Here is a 17,692-nt window from a genome sequence, read left to right on the forward strand (position 1 = left end):
AGTGCCATTCACTCATTCCAGGGACATTACAATCATTACACTACAAATGAAGAGTACACAGTTCCTTTTGAACTTGCTAAGTTCCAGTCCTACATTGGAAATGGCGTTTGGCTGAGATGTACAGGAGGAGCCCGACTGACTATGGTAATTTAGCAACAACTTTGAGACTCCCTGTTCCCATCTGAGATCATATTTTGAGAAATTATCCACAAGGTTAAAAAAACCATTTAAATTACTCTTACTATCTATGTTTTCAGGAGATTGTCATTTTCCGAAACAGGCTTCAAATACTAAGTCTACTAAAGCTTTCGTGTGTATAGTTTTGTTAGAACTGGCTCTGGGACAGAGGTGAAGCTCCAATACTTTGGCCACCTGATGGAAGAGCCCACCCATTGGAAAAGATACTGGTGCTGGGAAAGATTGAGAGCAGGAAGAGAAGGGGGCGACAGAGGATGAGATGATGGGATCACATCACTGACTCAATGGATGTGAATTTGAACAAAGTCTGACCGATAGAGGAGGACAGGGAAGCCTGGTGTGCCGTAGTCCATGGGATCAAGAGAGTCGGACATGCCCCAGTGACGAACAAAAATGGGACAGAGAACCCTCCATGCACTTCCTCTGGGACAGACACCTTGCTGATACTCCACATGTGACATTACTGCCTTTAGGGAGCTTACAGTCTCTCAGTGCAGTCAAATGTTACATAGTTAGATGGATTACTTAATTACAATTGTATGCAGTGTAGCTAAAGGAGAATGTGTAAGGTTAATGAGAAAAAACATGGAGGCAGAAGAGTTTAGTGGTCAAGTACCACTTATGCAGGTAATCCTGACTGTTACCAAGTTAAGCAATCTCTCTGAGTTTTCAGTTTCCTTATTTGCAAACATGTCAATAACTATAGTAATTGTCTCATAGGGAAGCTGTGAAAATTAATGAAATGTTTATTAACAACACTTGGCTAAGAGGCTGCCTGTAAAAACTTCTGCCATTAATATTCTTAAAAATTATCTGTACCTTACAGAATTGGTAAAGACATGTCATTACAGGGTTTGAATATAATTGCAACCTCAGTGTCCCTGAGTGTATGAGTAGGTTATTACTTCCCAGTGAAATATCTAAGGAGATGAGATTATCTGTATTATCACACAGTGACTGAAGCAAAGTTTCCTGTGAAATATTGTAGTGGTAGAGGAGAAAGAGAAACAAACACAGGCAAACTTGAATTTTTTAGGACAATCAGCACCTTAAAAAGTGCTTTGCAGATTATAGTTGCAACATAATTTATTTTTAACAAATGATATCAGTGATACTGTTCCCTATAATGTCTCCAGTGTGTTTAAGGCCAACTCAGGTGATATCAGAGAGGTACATACACACATGAATATTTTTTAAAGAAGGAGGAAAAGGGTAAATAAAGAAAAAAATGAGAGAAATCAAAATTTTCCTCTTATAAGCTCTTTTTATACTGAATATTTCTTGGTGACCTGGAAAAGCCACCATATATATATTGTATGAATATTGCTGCCTTCTCTGACTTTGACCAAACTCTTCTCCCCAAGAACAACTAACAGGTGTGAGAAGCATAATATACGGCTGTGTGGCTATCAGCTACAGTGGAACGCATGATTTGATGTCCCCCACCCCAGGCACTCATGGCAAAAATGAGCATTTATAATTCATTTCATTAAAAAGAGTAGAAAAAGAAAGGAACAAGCAGAATGTGGAAAAACCCAGAAATGAAAGCTTCTCTGCTCACTCTTTAAGAGCTGCCCATCACCCCAAGTCCTCAGAACTTGCCTAGACCTCCCTCCAGGCAGCCCTGCAGAGCCCCCAGCGTCCCCATGGCCCTTCCCGTCTCTGTGCTGCTGGCCCTGGCGATGCTCTGCTCCAGCCCAGTGTGCTCTCTGGGCTGCGAGCTGCCTGCGAGCCGCGGCAATCTGGAAAGCTTCACACGTTGGAGTCAGATGGAGAGAGTTTCCATCGTGTCCTGTCTGAGGGACAGGACTGACCAGATTTCCTCAGATCCTGGTGGATGGGGCTAGGCTTGAGAAGACAGAAGCCACAGCTGTTGAGCCTGAGTTGCGCCTGCAGACTCCCAGGTCTTCAGCACCTCGGGCTCCTCTATGGGTCCATATGAGAGCCTCCTGGACAGATTCCTCGAGGGACTTGATCAGCAGCTGGAGGAGCTGGACACGTGTCTGAGGGAGGGAAGGTCGACGGAACACTCACCTCTAGGGAGTGAGAACTCCAGATTGGCTGTGAAGAGTTACTTCCAGCGAATCAGTGTGTATCTCAAAGAGAAAGAATACAGCTGCTGTGCCTGCGAGGTTGTCAGCGTGGAAATCAGAAGGAGCTTGGTCTTGGCCAACAAGCTCATTGGGAAACTCAGGAAATAAAGAAGACGTTGAATCTGAAAACAGTTCATCTGGTCAACTAGATGGCTATTTTCTAAGATTCAAAGTGCAACCTTTAACTCTATTTTTGTGTCAGATGAAATATAAGTGATAGCTAATATATGGCATTATTTAAATATATGTTAAATGTTTTCTTACCATAACTGTTTAAAACAGACTTCAGAATCCATTTTCCATATCTTAAAATGTTGTAATATTTATTTATTTAAATTATCAGAAATATTTAGGCTTTTCATAGCATTTAAATCTTTATCATTCATAAGATATTTGCTTTGTACTATATTGTATAAGACTATTCTTATTTCTCAGTAGAGAAAATAAAAGTAATTTGAAACAAACAAATTGACTTGCACACACCTTTGACTGAAATCTAACCCAAAGATGATCCTTGAAGATAAACCTATACTGAAGTCACCTGAATAAAGTGCGAACGGGGTTACCCACTTTTGGTGACATTTTGAGGATGGACTGAATGTGAATCTTGAGACATAGATTAGAGGATGGAGGGAGATGAGTGGAAAAAAGCCCAGGTCATGGACACAGTTGCCTGCTTGGGGCCTATAAGAACCGAAGTGCCTTCAAGGATTAATGGAAAACCACATACACCATGGGAGGTCAATCTGCATATGTGGAATCTAGGATCCTGGAGTAGGATGTGGAAGAGAGAGTAAGTTTTTCATACTTGGCCACTCCTGAGAAAACAGTCTTCCAAACTGTTCAAATGGAGGCAAGAACAAGAAGGCAGGCTGAGGATTACAGAGACAGCTCAGAGATGTGAGAACCAGCAGCTGCTATGATAAATGTGACTCTAAAGAAGTAAGAGCATTTCTTAAGCTTATCTAAATATATGAACCACACATGTCATTGTTAAACTTTTAAATAATTCATACAAAGGAATGCCTACACTTGACATCTAAGAGGATGCACTCTAATCCTATACTGTTAACAATTTAATGGGCATCCTTCTAGACATCTTTATATGTAGTTAATAAATCTATACATATGGACCTACTAATGTATATCACATAAATATCAATTTTTCATATACTTCAGTTTCTCATTTATTTATACTTACTTGCAAATAGATCTTTAAGATTTTTCTTCATTAGTACATAAAAATAGACTGCCTAGCTGTAAATTGGTGCATTATGTCTTAACTCCAAAACTAAGATACTCATAAAAGCACACCATGAAAATGTGGTTAAGATGAATTGCTTTAATTCATAACACATGCTCAGAATGGTACCAGACACTTCCCAAGTGCTCCTTACATTAACTCTTCTATTTGAATCTGGTTAGATTATTTTCTGACATTCTGGGTCTGTGGTCAGGAAGATGAGGCAGTTCCCAGAGAGCTGTTCAGAGACAGATTCCTGCAGCTCACCCTCTGCACAGTGAGAGGAGAAATAGCCATTCACGGGGATGACGAGGCCAAGACTGTTGCAACAATACCCAGAGTTCTAGACGGAAACATTCCTACGTGGCACACAGCCCAACTGCCTACAAGGACTCATCCCCACTCTCACTGGATTCCTGGTTCTCCTGGTGTTTAGGAGCTCAGAGTTTCAGCCAGGAGGACACAGGCGTCTGGGAGACAGTCAGGAGGATGTCCTGCGCCATGCACTCAACCCAGCCAGGAGGTCAGGCCAGAGGGGATTCCCAGCCTGGATCCTGAAATCCCATTTGGCAGCTTACATTTAGTTTCCTTTTCACTTGTTGCATCAGCTTCATTGCTATTTTTGCCTTCTGGGGTTGATTACACAATCTCTGATGATGTAACAAAACTCAAGTCACTGGTCAGTTTTAAGTATGTAGAGGGCTTTGTTTTGGGCTGTTTCACTTTAAAGCAGATTCAGAAACTCCTTCATAGACAGGAAATTAACCCAGAACCCACACAGTGGGACTTTCTCACGTGTCAGCAGAGGGCGGCCTCTGAGGCTTGTTCAGCAGCTGCAGCCAATGTGTTGTCCTTTTTAACTGTTTTCTCAAACTTAGGTTGGCCGGACTCACTGCACCCCTGACAGTGATTCTGAGAATTAAAGTCCAACTCAGAGAATGGGCTACGATCTGAAGTTAATGCAGCCTTGATGCAGACAGGCATGTTCTGAAAGGGCCAGTCTGTCCAGCAGCAGCGGGTCCTGGCAGCAAACAGTGAAAAGAAGTCATGGGCTGCTCCCGACTGTTCCTGGGCCATCGACCTTCTGATGGGAGCGTTCTGAGAGTGACAGGGGTGCAGATGTAGGATCCTCTGGTTGGATATGTTCTGGAGGAGTTAGGAGAGCTAAGCTCAGAGGCCTTCAGCCAAGTACCTAGTTCCAGCTGCATCCTGAAGTGAGCAAAAAAAAAAATGGGCAATGAGTCTATCCAAGGCCTGTGACAAGATGTCTAGGGTGTGAGAAAGGAGAAGAGAGACGACTGCAACCAGGGGCACTTACATCTGTCTGCACATTGTCCATCCCCACACCCGGTGGGAGGCCTGAGGAGGGGCACTGGCCCACAGCTGTCGGCTGTGAGCACAGGGCAGCCCGGCCTGGGCAGAGTCAGCCCCAGGTGCTGAGAGACGGCGAGAGCCAGGCCGCAGCTGGAAGGTGGGAAGACACGCTCTTGCCTCAAGCTGCAGACGGACTTTCCATTGTGGTCCTGAAGCTTCACAGGCAAAATGTCTCCAGTTTAGGTTGGCCTGTTTTTAAATTTTGTACACATTTATACAAATGGCATGTGTTTCCTTTTGTGTTGAGTTTTTCTTACTCACTACTGTGTTTGTGCAAGCATTGTGCTTCTTACATCGTGTTATTAAGAAACCTATTATAAGCATAGATAACTTATTTATTGATGCCATTTTAAGGGATATTTAGTTCGTTTTGTGTTTGGTACTATTATGAATAGTGCTGGTATAAATATTCTTTACTTATATCCTGAAGCATATTCACTTGATTTTTTTCCAGGGTGATTGCTGCACTTTCTAGATCATAGGCCTTGCATATTTCAACTATCCTACAAAGTGCTTTTTAAAGTACAAATTTATACACCAAATAGCAGTTGCTCTATATGATCATCACACTTGACATTTTCAGTCCCTTAAAATTTTTATTTGCAGACAATATACGTTTATTTAAAATTTTGAAAATCCAAAGAAATACTTTTAGATATAGCATTTGTAAAGTTATTCAGATTACAACCCAAAATTATCTTGATATGTTTGTGTATGAAAATGCAAGGAAAACCTAGTCCATTAAAAGTAGAAAATGTAATGAAAAAACGGTTTCATTCATTCTTGCAACAACAGTAAATAATAAATATGTTGGAAAAAAACCTCAGAAAGAATGTGAAATATATATAATCAAGCCTGTAGCAAAACTTTATTGAGAGACATTTTAAAAATAGTCCAATCGACCAGAGGAATCGGGTGGAGAGGGAGGTGGGAGGGGGGATCAGGATGGGGAAGACATGTAACTTCATGGCTGATTCATATCAATGTATGACAAAACCCACTGCAATGTTCTGAAGTAATTAGCCTCCAACTAATAAAAATTAAAAAAAAATAAAAAAAATTTAAAAAAATAGTCCAATCAATTGGCAGCATTTGCTTCTTTTGTTTGCTTATGAAGTGGTTAAGAAACTTTTGCTAAATAATTATTTGCTCACTAAATGACACTGTGAGTCTCAGTAGGAGGCAGCCTTGGCAGTCTTCTATTGTAGACTCTGTATTCCCTTCTCACTGATGCTGACCACCTCATCACATGCTTACACATTTTTGCTCACTCAGAAGAATTAGTTGGACAAGTTGTTTAATTCTTATGAATGATGAAGATGAAAAAAAAGCAAGCTCAAAGTAACAGAGAAAGCTTCTATGTTGCATTAGTTTCTGCCATCTAATTTGAATCAAATTTCAATTATAGACTTGTACTTAGAGGCCAAAAGTGAAGGTAATTTGTCCTGTCAATGCTACATTAAAAAGGATTAAAGTGTAGGACGTCCCTGGTGGTCTAGTGGTTAAGAATCTGCCTGTCAATGCAGGGGACACGGGTTCCAACCCTGGTCAGGGAAGATGACATATGCTGTGAGGCAACTCAGCCTGTGCACCCCAACTACTGCGCCCGAGCCCTAGGGTCTGTGCCCGGCAGCGGGAGAAAGCTCCGTGGTTCAAAGCCCGAGCACCTCCACTAGAGAGCAGCCCAGGCTTGCTTCAACAGAGGAAGCCCACCTGCTGTAACAAAGACCCAGGCCAGTCACAAATATTAACAAAAATTAACTAGTCTACACTTTATTAAGAACTCCCTAGTGTCTCTCCTCCCCCTCTCCACACACTCTGGTTGCAGCAATTTTTTATTTATTTTCTTATTTTTGGCTGTGAGACTTATGGGATTTTAGTTCTCTGACCGGGGATGGAACTCGGGCCCCCATGCCCTGAAAGCATACAGTCCCAACCACTAGATCTCTGGGGAATTCCCAGATCTCCTTAGTTTTTAACCTCATGTTCTTTTTCTGTTCTGGGATGTCACTTAGGATGCCCCATTACCTTTAACGGCCACCTCTTCTTAAGCACTTCCTGTATGACAGTTTCTCAGTATTAGACTTTTTATGTTATTGTCAATGGTATCATTTTTCAATGTCATCTTCCAACTTTTAATTGCTCATATAAAAAGAAGTGGTTGATTTTTAATTTTGATCTTGTTTTCCTACTGCTCCCTCCATCTTGAGCTGTGCTGGTCACCATGGAGCCAAAAACCCCATGTGGCCAACTGGGCGCTTGACTCGTCCAGCCTGACTGTACTATGACTGACAGTATGTCCTGCACTTTGAAGGCACCATGGAAAAGAAGAATGTGCCTATCTCATTAATAAGTTTATATTGGCTTATGTTGAAATGATAACATGTAGATATACTGTGTTAAATAAAATATACTGTTCAAATTAACTTGTTTCTTTTTACTCTTCTGATGTGGCCTCCACAAAAATTTAAATTGCACATTCGTATAAAAGGAAGTGGTCTTTTAATGTCTTAGCTGCAATCACCATCTGCACTGATTTTGGAGCCCAAGAAAATAAAGTCTGTCAAGTTTCCATTGTTTTCCCATCTATTTGCCATGAAGTGATAATGAGTTTGAACAAACTCTGGGAGGTACTGAAGGAGAGGGAAACCTGGCATGCTGCATTCCACGGGGTCACAAAAAGTCAGACCCGACTTAGTGACTAAAAACAACAACAAAGTTGGTAAAGTTATGTGATGTCTTGCTGCTTATGGCTAAGGCCTCCAAAAAGTTCAGATCAGCTTACTTTAACATCATTCTATTTTGTTTTTTATATACATTATTTTTTCTTTTTATTTAAATATATTTATTTTAATTGAGTGATAATTGCTTTACAATACTGTGTTGGTTTCTGCCATATATCAACATGAATCAGCCAAAGGTATACATATATCCCCTCTCTCTGGAACCTTCCCTCCCACTCCCACCCCTCAAGAACACCACTTTATTTTAGATAGAAAAAAATGTGTCTTTTTAAAAATCATTAACTGTATCTTTTAAATTTAAATCATGCATATATCATGTATTTAATTTGCATCAACTTAGTTTAACATTATTCTCTTATAGATAGAAAAAAATAGGTGTCTTTTCTAAAACCATAAACTGCAAGTATTATTGTTTGGTAATAGCAGAGTTGAGAATTAAACCTAATTCTTATGAAAAAGAAAACTCTCTTACAAACAAGGCCCCCTCTCCTCAAATTTCATAATATGAAAAGAGAAAAAGAAAAATCTGTTCCAAACGAAAGAATCCTGTAATAATCTAGTTCAAAACATTTGGCTCATATTTTTCTTTAACATTCAGAAATTCATTGAAACTTTAAAAAACATTAAAAATTCTCAGTTTGAACATCTTTCTTCCCCATGCTATATGTAAATTAAATAGCAAGGAGCTTAAAGAGTTTTGGAGGCAACTAATAATTTAAATGACACAGGAAAACTGAAAGGGAAAATTGAAAGTGGGAAATTCCTCTCAAATAGAAAGAATGGAGGCCAATCCTGTATAAGTAGCCCACACTCCGGGAGGAAGGACATTCACTTTGCAAAGGGCTGAAGACTGAGCTTCAGCATCTACTACAGAACAGGTAGCCCTGTGCCTGTTTCCATCATGACCTACCGGTGCCTCCTCCAGATGGTTCTCCTGCTGTGTTTCTCCACCACAGCTCTCTCCAGGAACTACAGCTTGCTTCGATTCCAACAAAGGAGGAGTGTTGCGGTGTGTCAGAAGCTCCTGCGGCAGTTACCTTCAACTCCTCAACATTGCCTCGAGGTCAGGATGGACTTCCAGGTCCCTGAGGAGATGAGGCAAGCACAGCAGTTGCGGAAAGAAGATGCCGTATTGGTCATCTATGAGATGCTCCAGCAGATCTTCGGTATTCTCACCAGAGACTTCTCCAGCACTGGCTGGCCTGACACCATCATTGAGGACCTCCTTGTGGAACTCCATGGGCAGATGGATCATCTGGAGCCAATCCAGAAGGAAATCATGCTGAAGAAAAACTTCACTACGGGAGACATGACCGTTCTTCACCTGAAGAAATATTACTTCAACCTTGGGCAGTACCTGAAGTCCATGGAGTACAACAGCTGTGCCTGGACAGTCGTGCGAGTGCAAATACTCATGAACTTTTCTTTCCTGAAGAGCCTAACAGGGTACCTCCATGACTGAACGTCTCCCACCTGTGGCTCTGGGAATGGACAATGTGACTTTGATGTGAGACTCTTCAGCCAGCAGAGGCTCTTGAAGTAACTGACAATGCAAACACTGGATTTCAATGGACAGTTAAAGACTGTTAAGCTATTTTTAAGTTGATTTATTCAATATTTATTTATTTAAACTTTTATATGGGAAAGAAATTATTTATGAAACAAAAGTCAATGTGGCAGTTTCCATGTCAACTTGATTTATGTGACAACACATATCAAAAATTGCAGAGCACCTTGGAGACATTCATGAAAACAAGCCTGCAGAGTGGTAGTTTCTGGCCCCTGCCTTTGAGGAATTTAAAACAGAAGGAAGCTATGTGGAATGTCCAAGTTATAGGCATACTCTCCATGTACCCATACAGTTAACCTGCTCTTGTGTCCTTCACTTCTTTAACTGTACCAGACAGCTCATGTTGTAGGGCTCCTTGATATGATGTGGGTTTTTTTTCTTTCTTTTTTTTAATTGGGCAGAAATGTACATCACCTTACATTTGAGAGTCTTACGAAGGAAGCCTTCTTGATGCCAATATAATACGGGCAAATTCCATTTAGTTTATAAAATTCTTACTAAAGTTAATGAAATTTTCTGACCTTCTAAATGTTCTTAGTTGCTTCTTCACTCCAACCCTGATTTCCAACAATGTAGTCCTTGGAAAGAGATTTCAGGAACATGAGTTAAAAATTACTTAAGACTATCATGGGGTCACTAGAAATTGTCAAACATGGTAATTCTCTCAATTAAAGGTAAGTGAAAAGTAATCATGAAAATATTTTAAAGTTTAAATCCATTAAAACTAGAAATGTAAAAGTATATTAAATACTTGTATTAATACAAAGAAAATTTAGTTTAAATAATGTTTATTAAAATGCTATTGTTAAAGAAAAATATATTTTAAATACCTTATATATATTTATTATAAACTTGGAAACGAACAATTTCATTTAAATATATTAATTAAATATAAAATTAGTTAAAAAATAAACTGCTGTGTTAAGAAGTATTCCTACTTTTCAGCTATTCAATACTGATCTCACCCACTTCAAGGATGAATCCTTGAAAGACTCTCTGAAAATTCCAGAACATTCCAGAAGCTCACTGTTTCCTGGTCACTTGCCCAGGTGGTGGCCACCTGTCTCACCCCGTCTCACCCCCAGGAGGTCCCCCCAAACGATCCCATGGTTATTTGGCCCCTGGCCACGGTTGAGTTCTCCTCTATTGGCAACGCAGTCCCCGGGTCCCATCGCCTGTCCCATGGCCTTGGCTGTTTCTCACGTTGTCCAGAATGGCTCTAAGCCTATATTTCACCGATGCCACCTGGCTCTTCTTTGTGCTCAAGGCCCTCCCATCTCCCATCGCCCATAGTCTCACCCCCACCGCAGGGTTTAACTTTGTCCACACCGCGGTTCTATGGCCCCATCGCCAGTATTCTCACCGCCTCCGCTGTTTTCCATTTGTCCGCGACGCCCTCTGACTTCCCAGCGCAAACATTCACAGTCTCATCGCCAGGCAGGTTCTCCTGTGCGCCCATCCCCTCCAGTAGGTCCATAAACAATTGTCTCCTCGCTGATCCCCGCGCTCACTTTGTCCTCAACGCTGTCACAAGGTCGCATGGGCTGTACCCCCATCGCCAGCGCAGGGTATCGCCCTCCCATCGCCCCAGAGCAGATAGCGTTATCGCGGCCACCACGTTCCACTTTGTGCCCAACGGCCTCCCACAGTCCCACAGCGAATAGTCTCATAGCGGCCCCTGTGTTCCACTTTGTTCTGCAAACGCTCTCCCGTCACCCCACAGCGAATCGTCTCCTAGACCCCGTGGATTCGAGCCATGAGCAACGCTCCAGCAGGGCCCACAGTGAATAGTCGCTTAGCAGCCGCGGTCATTCTGCGCAACCCCCGCCCCCATCGCAGCAGAGCCATAGTGTCATGGGTGCCTCTGTGTTTCACTTGGTGCACAACGCCCTCCCATTAATCCACAGCCAATAGTCTCCTGGCCACCACTGGACTCCGCCTGGATTGCAACTCACGCAGCCATCACCTCACGGCCCTCACCCCCCTCCCACCCCAACCGCTGCCCCCAAATCATTAGGGACAGCCAGCACGCTCATCGCGGCACAGCCAATAGTCTCAGGGCAGCTACAATGTTTCACTTTGCCAGCAAAGCCCCCCACATCCTCCTGTAACCAATTGTCTTCTGCCCACCCGCTAGAATTCAAAAGTATGAAGTCAAGAGATACCTGGAATAACAGGCAAATTTGGTCTTGGAGTACAAAATGAAGCAAGGCAAAGGCTAACAGAGTTTTGCCAAGAGAACGCACTGGTCATAGCAAACACCCTTTGCCAACAACACAAGACAAGACTCTACACATGGACATAACCAGGTGGTCAATATTGAAGTCAGCTTGATTATATTCTTTGCAGTCAAAGATGGAGAAGCTCTACACAGTCAGCAAAAACAAGACCAGGAGCAGACTGTAGCTCAGATCATGAACTTCTTATTGCCGAAGTGAAGTGAAGTGAAGTCACTCAGTGGTGTCCGACTCTTTATGACCGGATATACTGTAGCCTACCAGACTCCTCTGTCCATGGAATTTTCCAGGCAGGAGTACTGCAATGGGTTGCCATTTCCTCCTCCAGGGGATCTTCCTGATCCGAGCATCAGACTCGGTCTCCCCCGTGGCAGGCAAACACTTTATCATCTGAGCCACCTGGGAAGCCCCAAATGCACCCTTAAAATGAAGAAAGTAGGGAAAAATACTAGGTCATTCTGATATGACCTAAATCAAATCCCTTGGGATTACACAGTGGAAATGACAAATAGATTCAAGGGATTAAATCTGATAGAGTGCCTGAAGAACAATGGATGGGAAGTTCATGACATTGTACAGCAGGCAGGGATCAAAGCCATCCCCAAGAAAAGGAAATGCAAAAGGCAAAATGGTTGTCTGAGGAGGCCTTACAAATAGCTAAGAAAAGAAGAGAATTGAAAGGCAAAGGAGAAAAGGAAAGATATACCCATTGGAATGCAGAGTTCCAAAGGATAGACAGGACAGAAAAGAAAGCTTTCATCAGAGATCAATGCAAAGAAATAGAGGAAAACAGTAGAATGGGAAACACTAGAGATCTCTTCACGAATCTTGGTACCTCAGAGATACCAAGGGAGCATTTTATGCAAAGATGGGCACGAAAAAGGACAGAAATGGTATGGACCTAACAGAAACACAAGATATTAGGAATAGGTGGCAAGAATACATAGAAGAACTATCCAAAAAAATCTTCATGACCCAGACAACCAGGACAGTATGATCACTCCCCTAGAGCCAGACATCCTGGAATGCAGACTCAAGTGGGCCTTAGGAAGTATCACTACAAAATAAGCTAATGGAGGTGATGGAATTCCAGTTGAGCTATTTCAAATCCTAAAAGATGATGCTGCTGAAAAAGCCGCACTCAATATGCCAGCATATTTGGAAATCTGAGCAGTGGCCACGAGATTGGAAAAGGTCATTTTCAATCCAACTCCAAAGAAAGGCAAGCCAAAGCATGCTCAAACGACTGCACAATTGCACTCATCTCACACGCCAGTAAAGTAATGCTCAAAATTCTCCAAGCCAGGCTTCAACGGTATGTGAACCATGAACTTCCAGATATTCAAGCTGCATCTAGAAAAGGCAGAAGAACCAGAGTGGCCAACATTGTTGGATCATAGAAAAGCAAGAGAATTCCAGTAAAACATGTACTTCTGCTTTATTGATTACGCAAAAGCTATTGACTCTGAGGATCACAACAAACTGTGGAAAATTCTTGAAGAGTTGGGAATTCCAGATCACCTGAGAAATCTGTATGCAGGTCAAGAAGAAACAGTTAGAACCAGACAAGGAACAATGGACTGGTTCCAAACTGGGAAAAGGAGTACAGCAAGGCTGCATATTGTCACCTGCTTATTTAACTTATATGCAGATTACATCAGGCGAAATATTAGGCTGTATGAAGCACAAGCTGGAATCAAGAATGCCAGGAGAAATATCAATAACCCCAGATATGAAGATGATAACACCCTTATGCAGAAAGTGAAGAAGAATTAAAGAGCCTCTTGATGAACGTGAAGGAGGAGAGTGAAAAAGCTGGCTTAAAACTCAACATTCAGAAAACTAAGATCATGGCATCTCATCCCAAGAGTTCATGGAAAATAGATGGGGAACAATAGAAACAGTGACAAGCTTTTTTTTCTTGGGCTCCAAAATCACTACAGATGGTAAGTGCAGCCATGAAATTCAAAGACACTTGCTCCTTGGAAGAAAAGCTATGACCAAACTAGACAGCATATTAAAAAGCAAAGACATTGCCAACAAATGTCTGTCTAATCAAAGCAATGGTTTTTCTAGTAGTCATGTGTGGATGTGAGAGTTGGACTATAAAGAAACCTGAGTGCTGAAGAATGATTCTTTTGAACTGTGGTGTTGGAGATGACCTTTGAGAGTTCCTTGGACTGCAAGGAGATCAAATCAGTCAATCCTAAAGGAAATCAGTCCTGAATATTCATTGGAGGGACCAATGCTGAATACGAAATGCCAGTAATTTGGTCACCCGATGTGAAGAACTGACTGACTGGAAAAGACCCTGATGCTGGGAAAGATTGAAAGCAGGAGGAGAAGGGGGTGACAGAGGATGAGATGGTTGTATGGCATCACTGACTCGATGGACGTGAGTTTGAGCAAGCTATGGGAGTTGGTGATGGACCAAGGGAAGCCAGGGGTGCAGCAGTCCATGGAGTTTCAAGAAGTCGGACATAACTGAACAACTGAAATGAATGACTGAACAGGGACACAGGTACCTTTTGTTCAGTGGCCTTTTCCATCATCAACATGTGACTCCAAATTGAATGTGGTACTTGAGTTACTACACTCACCAATAAAGGGATGAAGGCTGGTGGCTCACAGGGGATGTTTCCAAACGCCAGGACTACACAGGGCTAGAGCACTTCCTCTCACATTCCATGGCCTGACTTTATTCTCATGGGAATCTCATTGCGATCAAGCTGTGAAATTATTGGGTGATTAATGCACGAAAGAATACACAGAAAAACTATACAAAAAAGATCTTCATGACCCAGATAATCACAATGGTGTGATCACTCACCTAGAGCCAGACATCCTGGAATGTGAAGTCAAGTGGGCCTTAGAAAGCATCACTATGAACAAAGCTAGTGGATGTGATGGAATTCCAGTGGAGCTATTTCAAATCCTGAAAGATGATGCTGTGAAAGTGCTGCACTCAATATGCCAGCAAATTTGGAAAACTCAGCAGTGGCCACAGGAATGGAAAAGGTCAGTTTTCATTTCAATCCCTAAGAAAGGCAATCCCAAAGAATGCTAAAATTACCGCCCAATTACACTCATCTCACACGCCAGTAAAGTAATGCTCACAATTCTCCAATCAGCAGTAAGTGAACCGAGAACTTCCAGATGTTCAAGCTGGTTTTAGAAAAGGCAGAGGAACCAGAGATCAAATTACCAATATCCGCTGGATCATCGAAAACGCAAGAGAGTTCCAGAAAAACATCTATTTCTGCTTTATTGACTACGCCAAAGACTTCAACTGTGTGGATCACAATCAACTGTGGAAAATTCTGAAAGAGATGGGGATACAGGACCACCTGACCTGCCTCTTGAGAAACCTGCATTCAGGTCAGGAAACAACAGTTAGAACTGGACAGGAAAGAACAGACTGGTTCCAAATAGGAAAAGGAGTACGTCAAGGCTGTATATTGTCACCCTGCTTATTTAACTTATATGCAGAGTACATCATGAGAAACGCTGGGCTGGAAGAAGCACAAGCTGGAAACAAAATTGCTGGGAGAAATATCAGTAACCTCAGATATGCAGATGACACCACGCTCATGGCAGAGAGTGAAGAGGAACTGAAAAGCCTCTTGATGAAAGTGAAAGAGGAGAGTGAAAAAGTTGGCCTAAAGCTTAACATTCAGAAAACTAAGATCATGGCATCTGGTCCCATCACCTCATGGGAAATAGGTGGTGAGACAGTGGAAACAGTGTCAGACTATATTTTGGGGCTCCAAAATCACTATGGATGGGGACTGCAGCCATGAAATTAAAAAATGCTTACTCCTTGCAAGGAAAGTTAGGACCAACCTAGACAGCATATTAAAAAACAGAGACACGCCCCCTCCCCGCCGCTCTCGGGGAGCCGGGGCCGCGCGGCTCCTCCTCCCGCAGCCGCATCTGGAGCGCCGCGCCAGCCGGAGGAGAGGCATGGGGTGCCCGTGGGCCGGGGCCGGGGCCGGGGCCTAGGCGGACGGACCTGCGAGCGCACCGGAGCGGCGGCGGCGGCACGGCGCAGCGTAGCGGCCGAGCGGGCCAGAGGCGGCCGGGGCGCCGGGCGCAGGTGAGGGCGCGGGGGTGGTGCGCGGTAGTGCGGAGGACCCCCTTTCCGGGGCGACGCGCCCCATCCCTCGGCAAGACCCCCAAATCCGGATCTCCTCTCGGACAGACCTCCGCGAACCGAGGGGCGGCGCTGGTGCAGAAAAGCCCCCTCCCCCTGCCAGTTCCGTCTTCTGAGCCCCGGATCCGAGGGGTCGATTCTGCGGCTGGGAAGCCCCCCTTCTCTGGGTGGGATCCCCAATCTAGGCTCCCCCCCCCCCGCCGGACCCTCGAGTCGCGGGGGCGGGGGAGGCGGGGGCGCTGGGGCCCGGAACCCCCTATCCAGGGCCGGGCCCCCATTCCAGCTCTGTTTCCCGCGGACTCCCCCTTGTCAACGGGTTACCAAAGCTGAGAAGTCCCTCGTCCGTCCCGACCCTCTATCCGCAGGGCGGCCAGGGGGTCAGGTAGACCCCTTCCCTGCCCACCAACCTTGGAGCCAAGAAGAAGGAGGGCTCTGCCCAGTCGGCCGGTCCGGGCATTCCTCCATTCAGCCCGGCTCTCTCCGATCCCGCCTGGGTAACCCCGGGGGCCTGCCTGGCCGGGCACCCCTCCTTCCCCAGCTCTTTTCCGGGACCTGGCATCTGGGGAGGGGGTAAGGGCAACACACACACACCTCCGACCCCAGCGCAGCATAGCACCCCCTCCCTATTTGCGAACCCGGGAAGGGCCCAAGCTGACCCGGGCACCTGGGCTGGGGGGGCGCTCACATGGCTACTGGAGTCCCCCACGTGCGGCGCCCCGCGGTGAAAGGGGTTCGCGTTCAGAGAGGGTGGCAGGTGGACCAGGTGGCCAGTGAGGCCAGCTGGGTCCAGATGTGCCAGGGCTGCTGGGAAGGGGACCTGCGCTCCTGGACATGTGATGGCCCCTGGCCTCTTTGGACAGAGCCCTCTTGCCTCCGATCCCCCTCCATCCTTCCGTTCCTCTGTCCCTTCATCCCTCTCTCTTCTCCCTTCTTCCTCTGCGCTGCCTGTGTTGCAGAGGTGCTGCCAGTGACTGACTGTTGATGTGATGGGGAAAAATGAAACAGGGGAAGAGGGTATGGGTTGGGGAAGGCCAGTGGTGGGGGTTGAGGGGTGAGGGGGGGTAGAGGAGGTGCCCCCAGGATGGGAAGCCTCAAGCTTGGAGGGCCGGGCTAATGGGGGGAAGGTTCCTGCACCCCCACCTGCCTGGAAGTGGAAATGCCAGAGGGGGAGGGGGCTGCGGTCCCCATCTTCAAAGGAGGCCAGCCGGCCAGCCTTTAGTGGGTTGCACCTCCCCTGCCAGCCCAGTTCTCTGATGTCCTGGCTCTCTCCACCGCTGCGCCTCCGCGGGTGAGAGGGGGGCTGTGTTTTCTGCCAGGCGGGAGGTGGTGAAGCGAGATTGTACAGGACTGTCTCAGAGAGTGGCTGCTGGAGGAGCCCAGTTTCTGTCCCATCGAGGGGACTGTGGGCTGCCGGGTGGCCTGCGGGGCCTGAGCCAGACTCCTGAGGGCAGCAGAAAAAAAAAAAAAAACAGAGACACTACTTTGCCAACAAAGGTCTGTCTGGTCAAGGGTATGGTTTTTCCAGTGGTCATGTATGGATATGAGAGTTGGACTGTGAAGAAAGCTGAGTGCCGAAAAATTGATTCTTTTGAACTATGGTGTTGGAGAAGACTGTTGAGAAGCCCTTGGACTGCAAGGAGATCCAACCAGTCCATCATAAAGGAGATCAGTCCTGGGTGTTCATTGGAAGGACTGAGGCTGTAGCTGAAACTCCAATACTTTGGCCACCTCATGCGAAGAGTTGACTCATTGGAAAAGACCCTGATGCTGGGAGGGGTTGGGGGTAGGAGGAGAAGGGGATGACAGAGGATGAGATGGTTGGATGGCATCCCCACTCAATGGGCATGAGTTTGAGTGAACTCCAGGAGTCGGTGATGGACAGGGAGGCCTGGCGTGCTGCAATTCATGGGGTTGCAAACAATCGGACACGACTGAGCGACGGATCTGAACTGAACTGAATACATGAAAAATAAGGTCACGGTGTTGACTTTCAAAAATGCACAACATGAAAGTAGAAAGTTTGGAGGGGGGGGTGGCAAAAATGAGGACTGTAGCCCAGGAGACAGCACATCAGATAGCT

At 44.8% G+C, this 17,692-nt stretch overlaps 2 protein-coding genes and 1 pseudogene across 2 annotated transcripts in view; 2 read left to right on the forward strand and 1 right to left on the reverse strand.

The window, feature by feature from the left end:
* The window catches only part of LOC136148257 (interferon omega-1-like), a 107,630-nt gene extending 107,568 nt beyond the window's left edge, over window positions 1-62 (reverse strand). The window contains exon 1 of the mRNA XM_065907712.1: window positions 42-62. The gene's annotated coding sequence lies outside the window, so the exon portion shown is untranslated. The remainder of the gene's footprint in view (window positions 1-41) is intronic.
* A 1,782-nt stretch (window positions 63-1,844) lies between these two features.
* On the forward strand, window positions 1,845-2,399 carry LOC136148657 (interferon alpha-1-like; annotated as a pseudogene).
* Window positions 2,400-8,553: 6,154 nt separating this feature from the next.
* Window positions 8,554-9,114, forward strand: LOC136148694 (interferon beta-2-like). Its single transcript, XM_065908385.1, has one exon. The coding sequence runs from the start codon at window positions 8,554-8,556 to the stop codon at window positions 9,112-9,114; it is 561 nt and encodes a 186-aa protein (XP_065764457.1).
* Window positions 9,115-17,692: the final 8,578 nt, after the last annotated feature.

The sequence above is a fragment of the Muntiacus reevesi genome, chromosome 17, assembly GCF_963930625.1.
Source record: "Muntiacus reevesi chromosome 17, mMunRee1.1, whole genome shotgun sequence".
Taxonomy (NCBI): Eukaryota; Metazoa; Chordata; class Mammalia; order Artiodactyla; family Cervidae; genus Muntiacus; species Muntiacus reevesi.

Excerpts from the sequence above, each read along its gene's own strand:
- LOC136148694 (XM_065908385.1), top strand. The coding sequence starts at position 8,554 with ATGACCTACCGGTGCCTCCTCCAGATGGTTCTCCTGCTGTGTTTCTCC.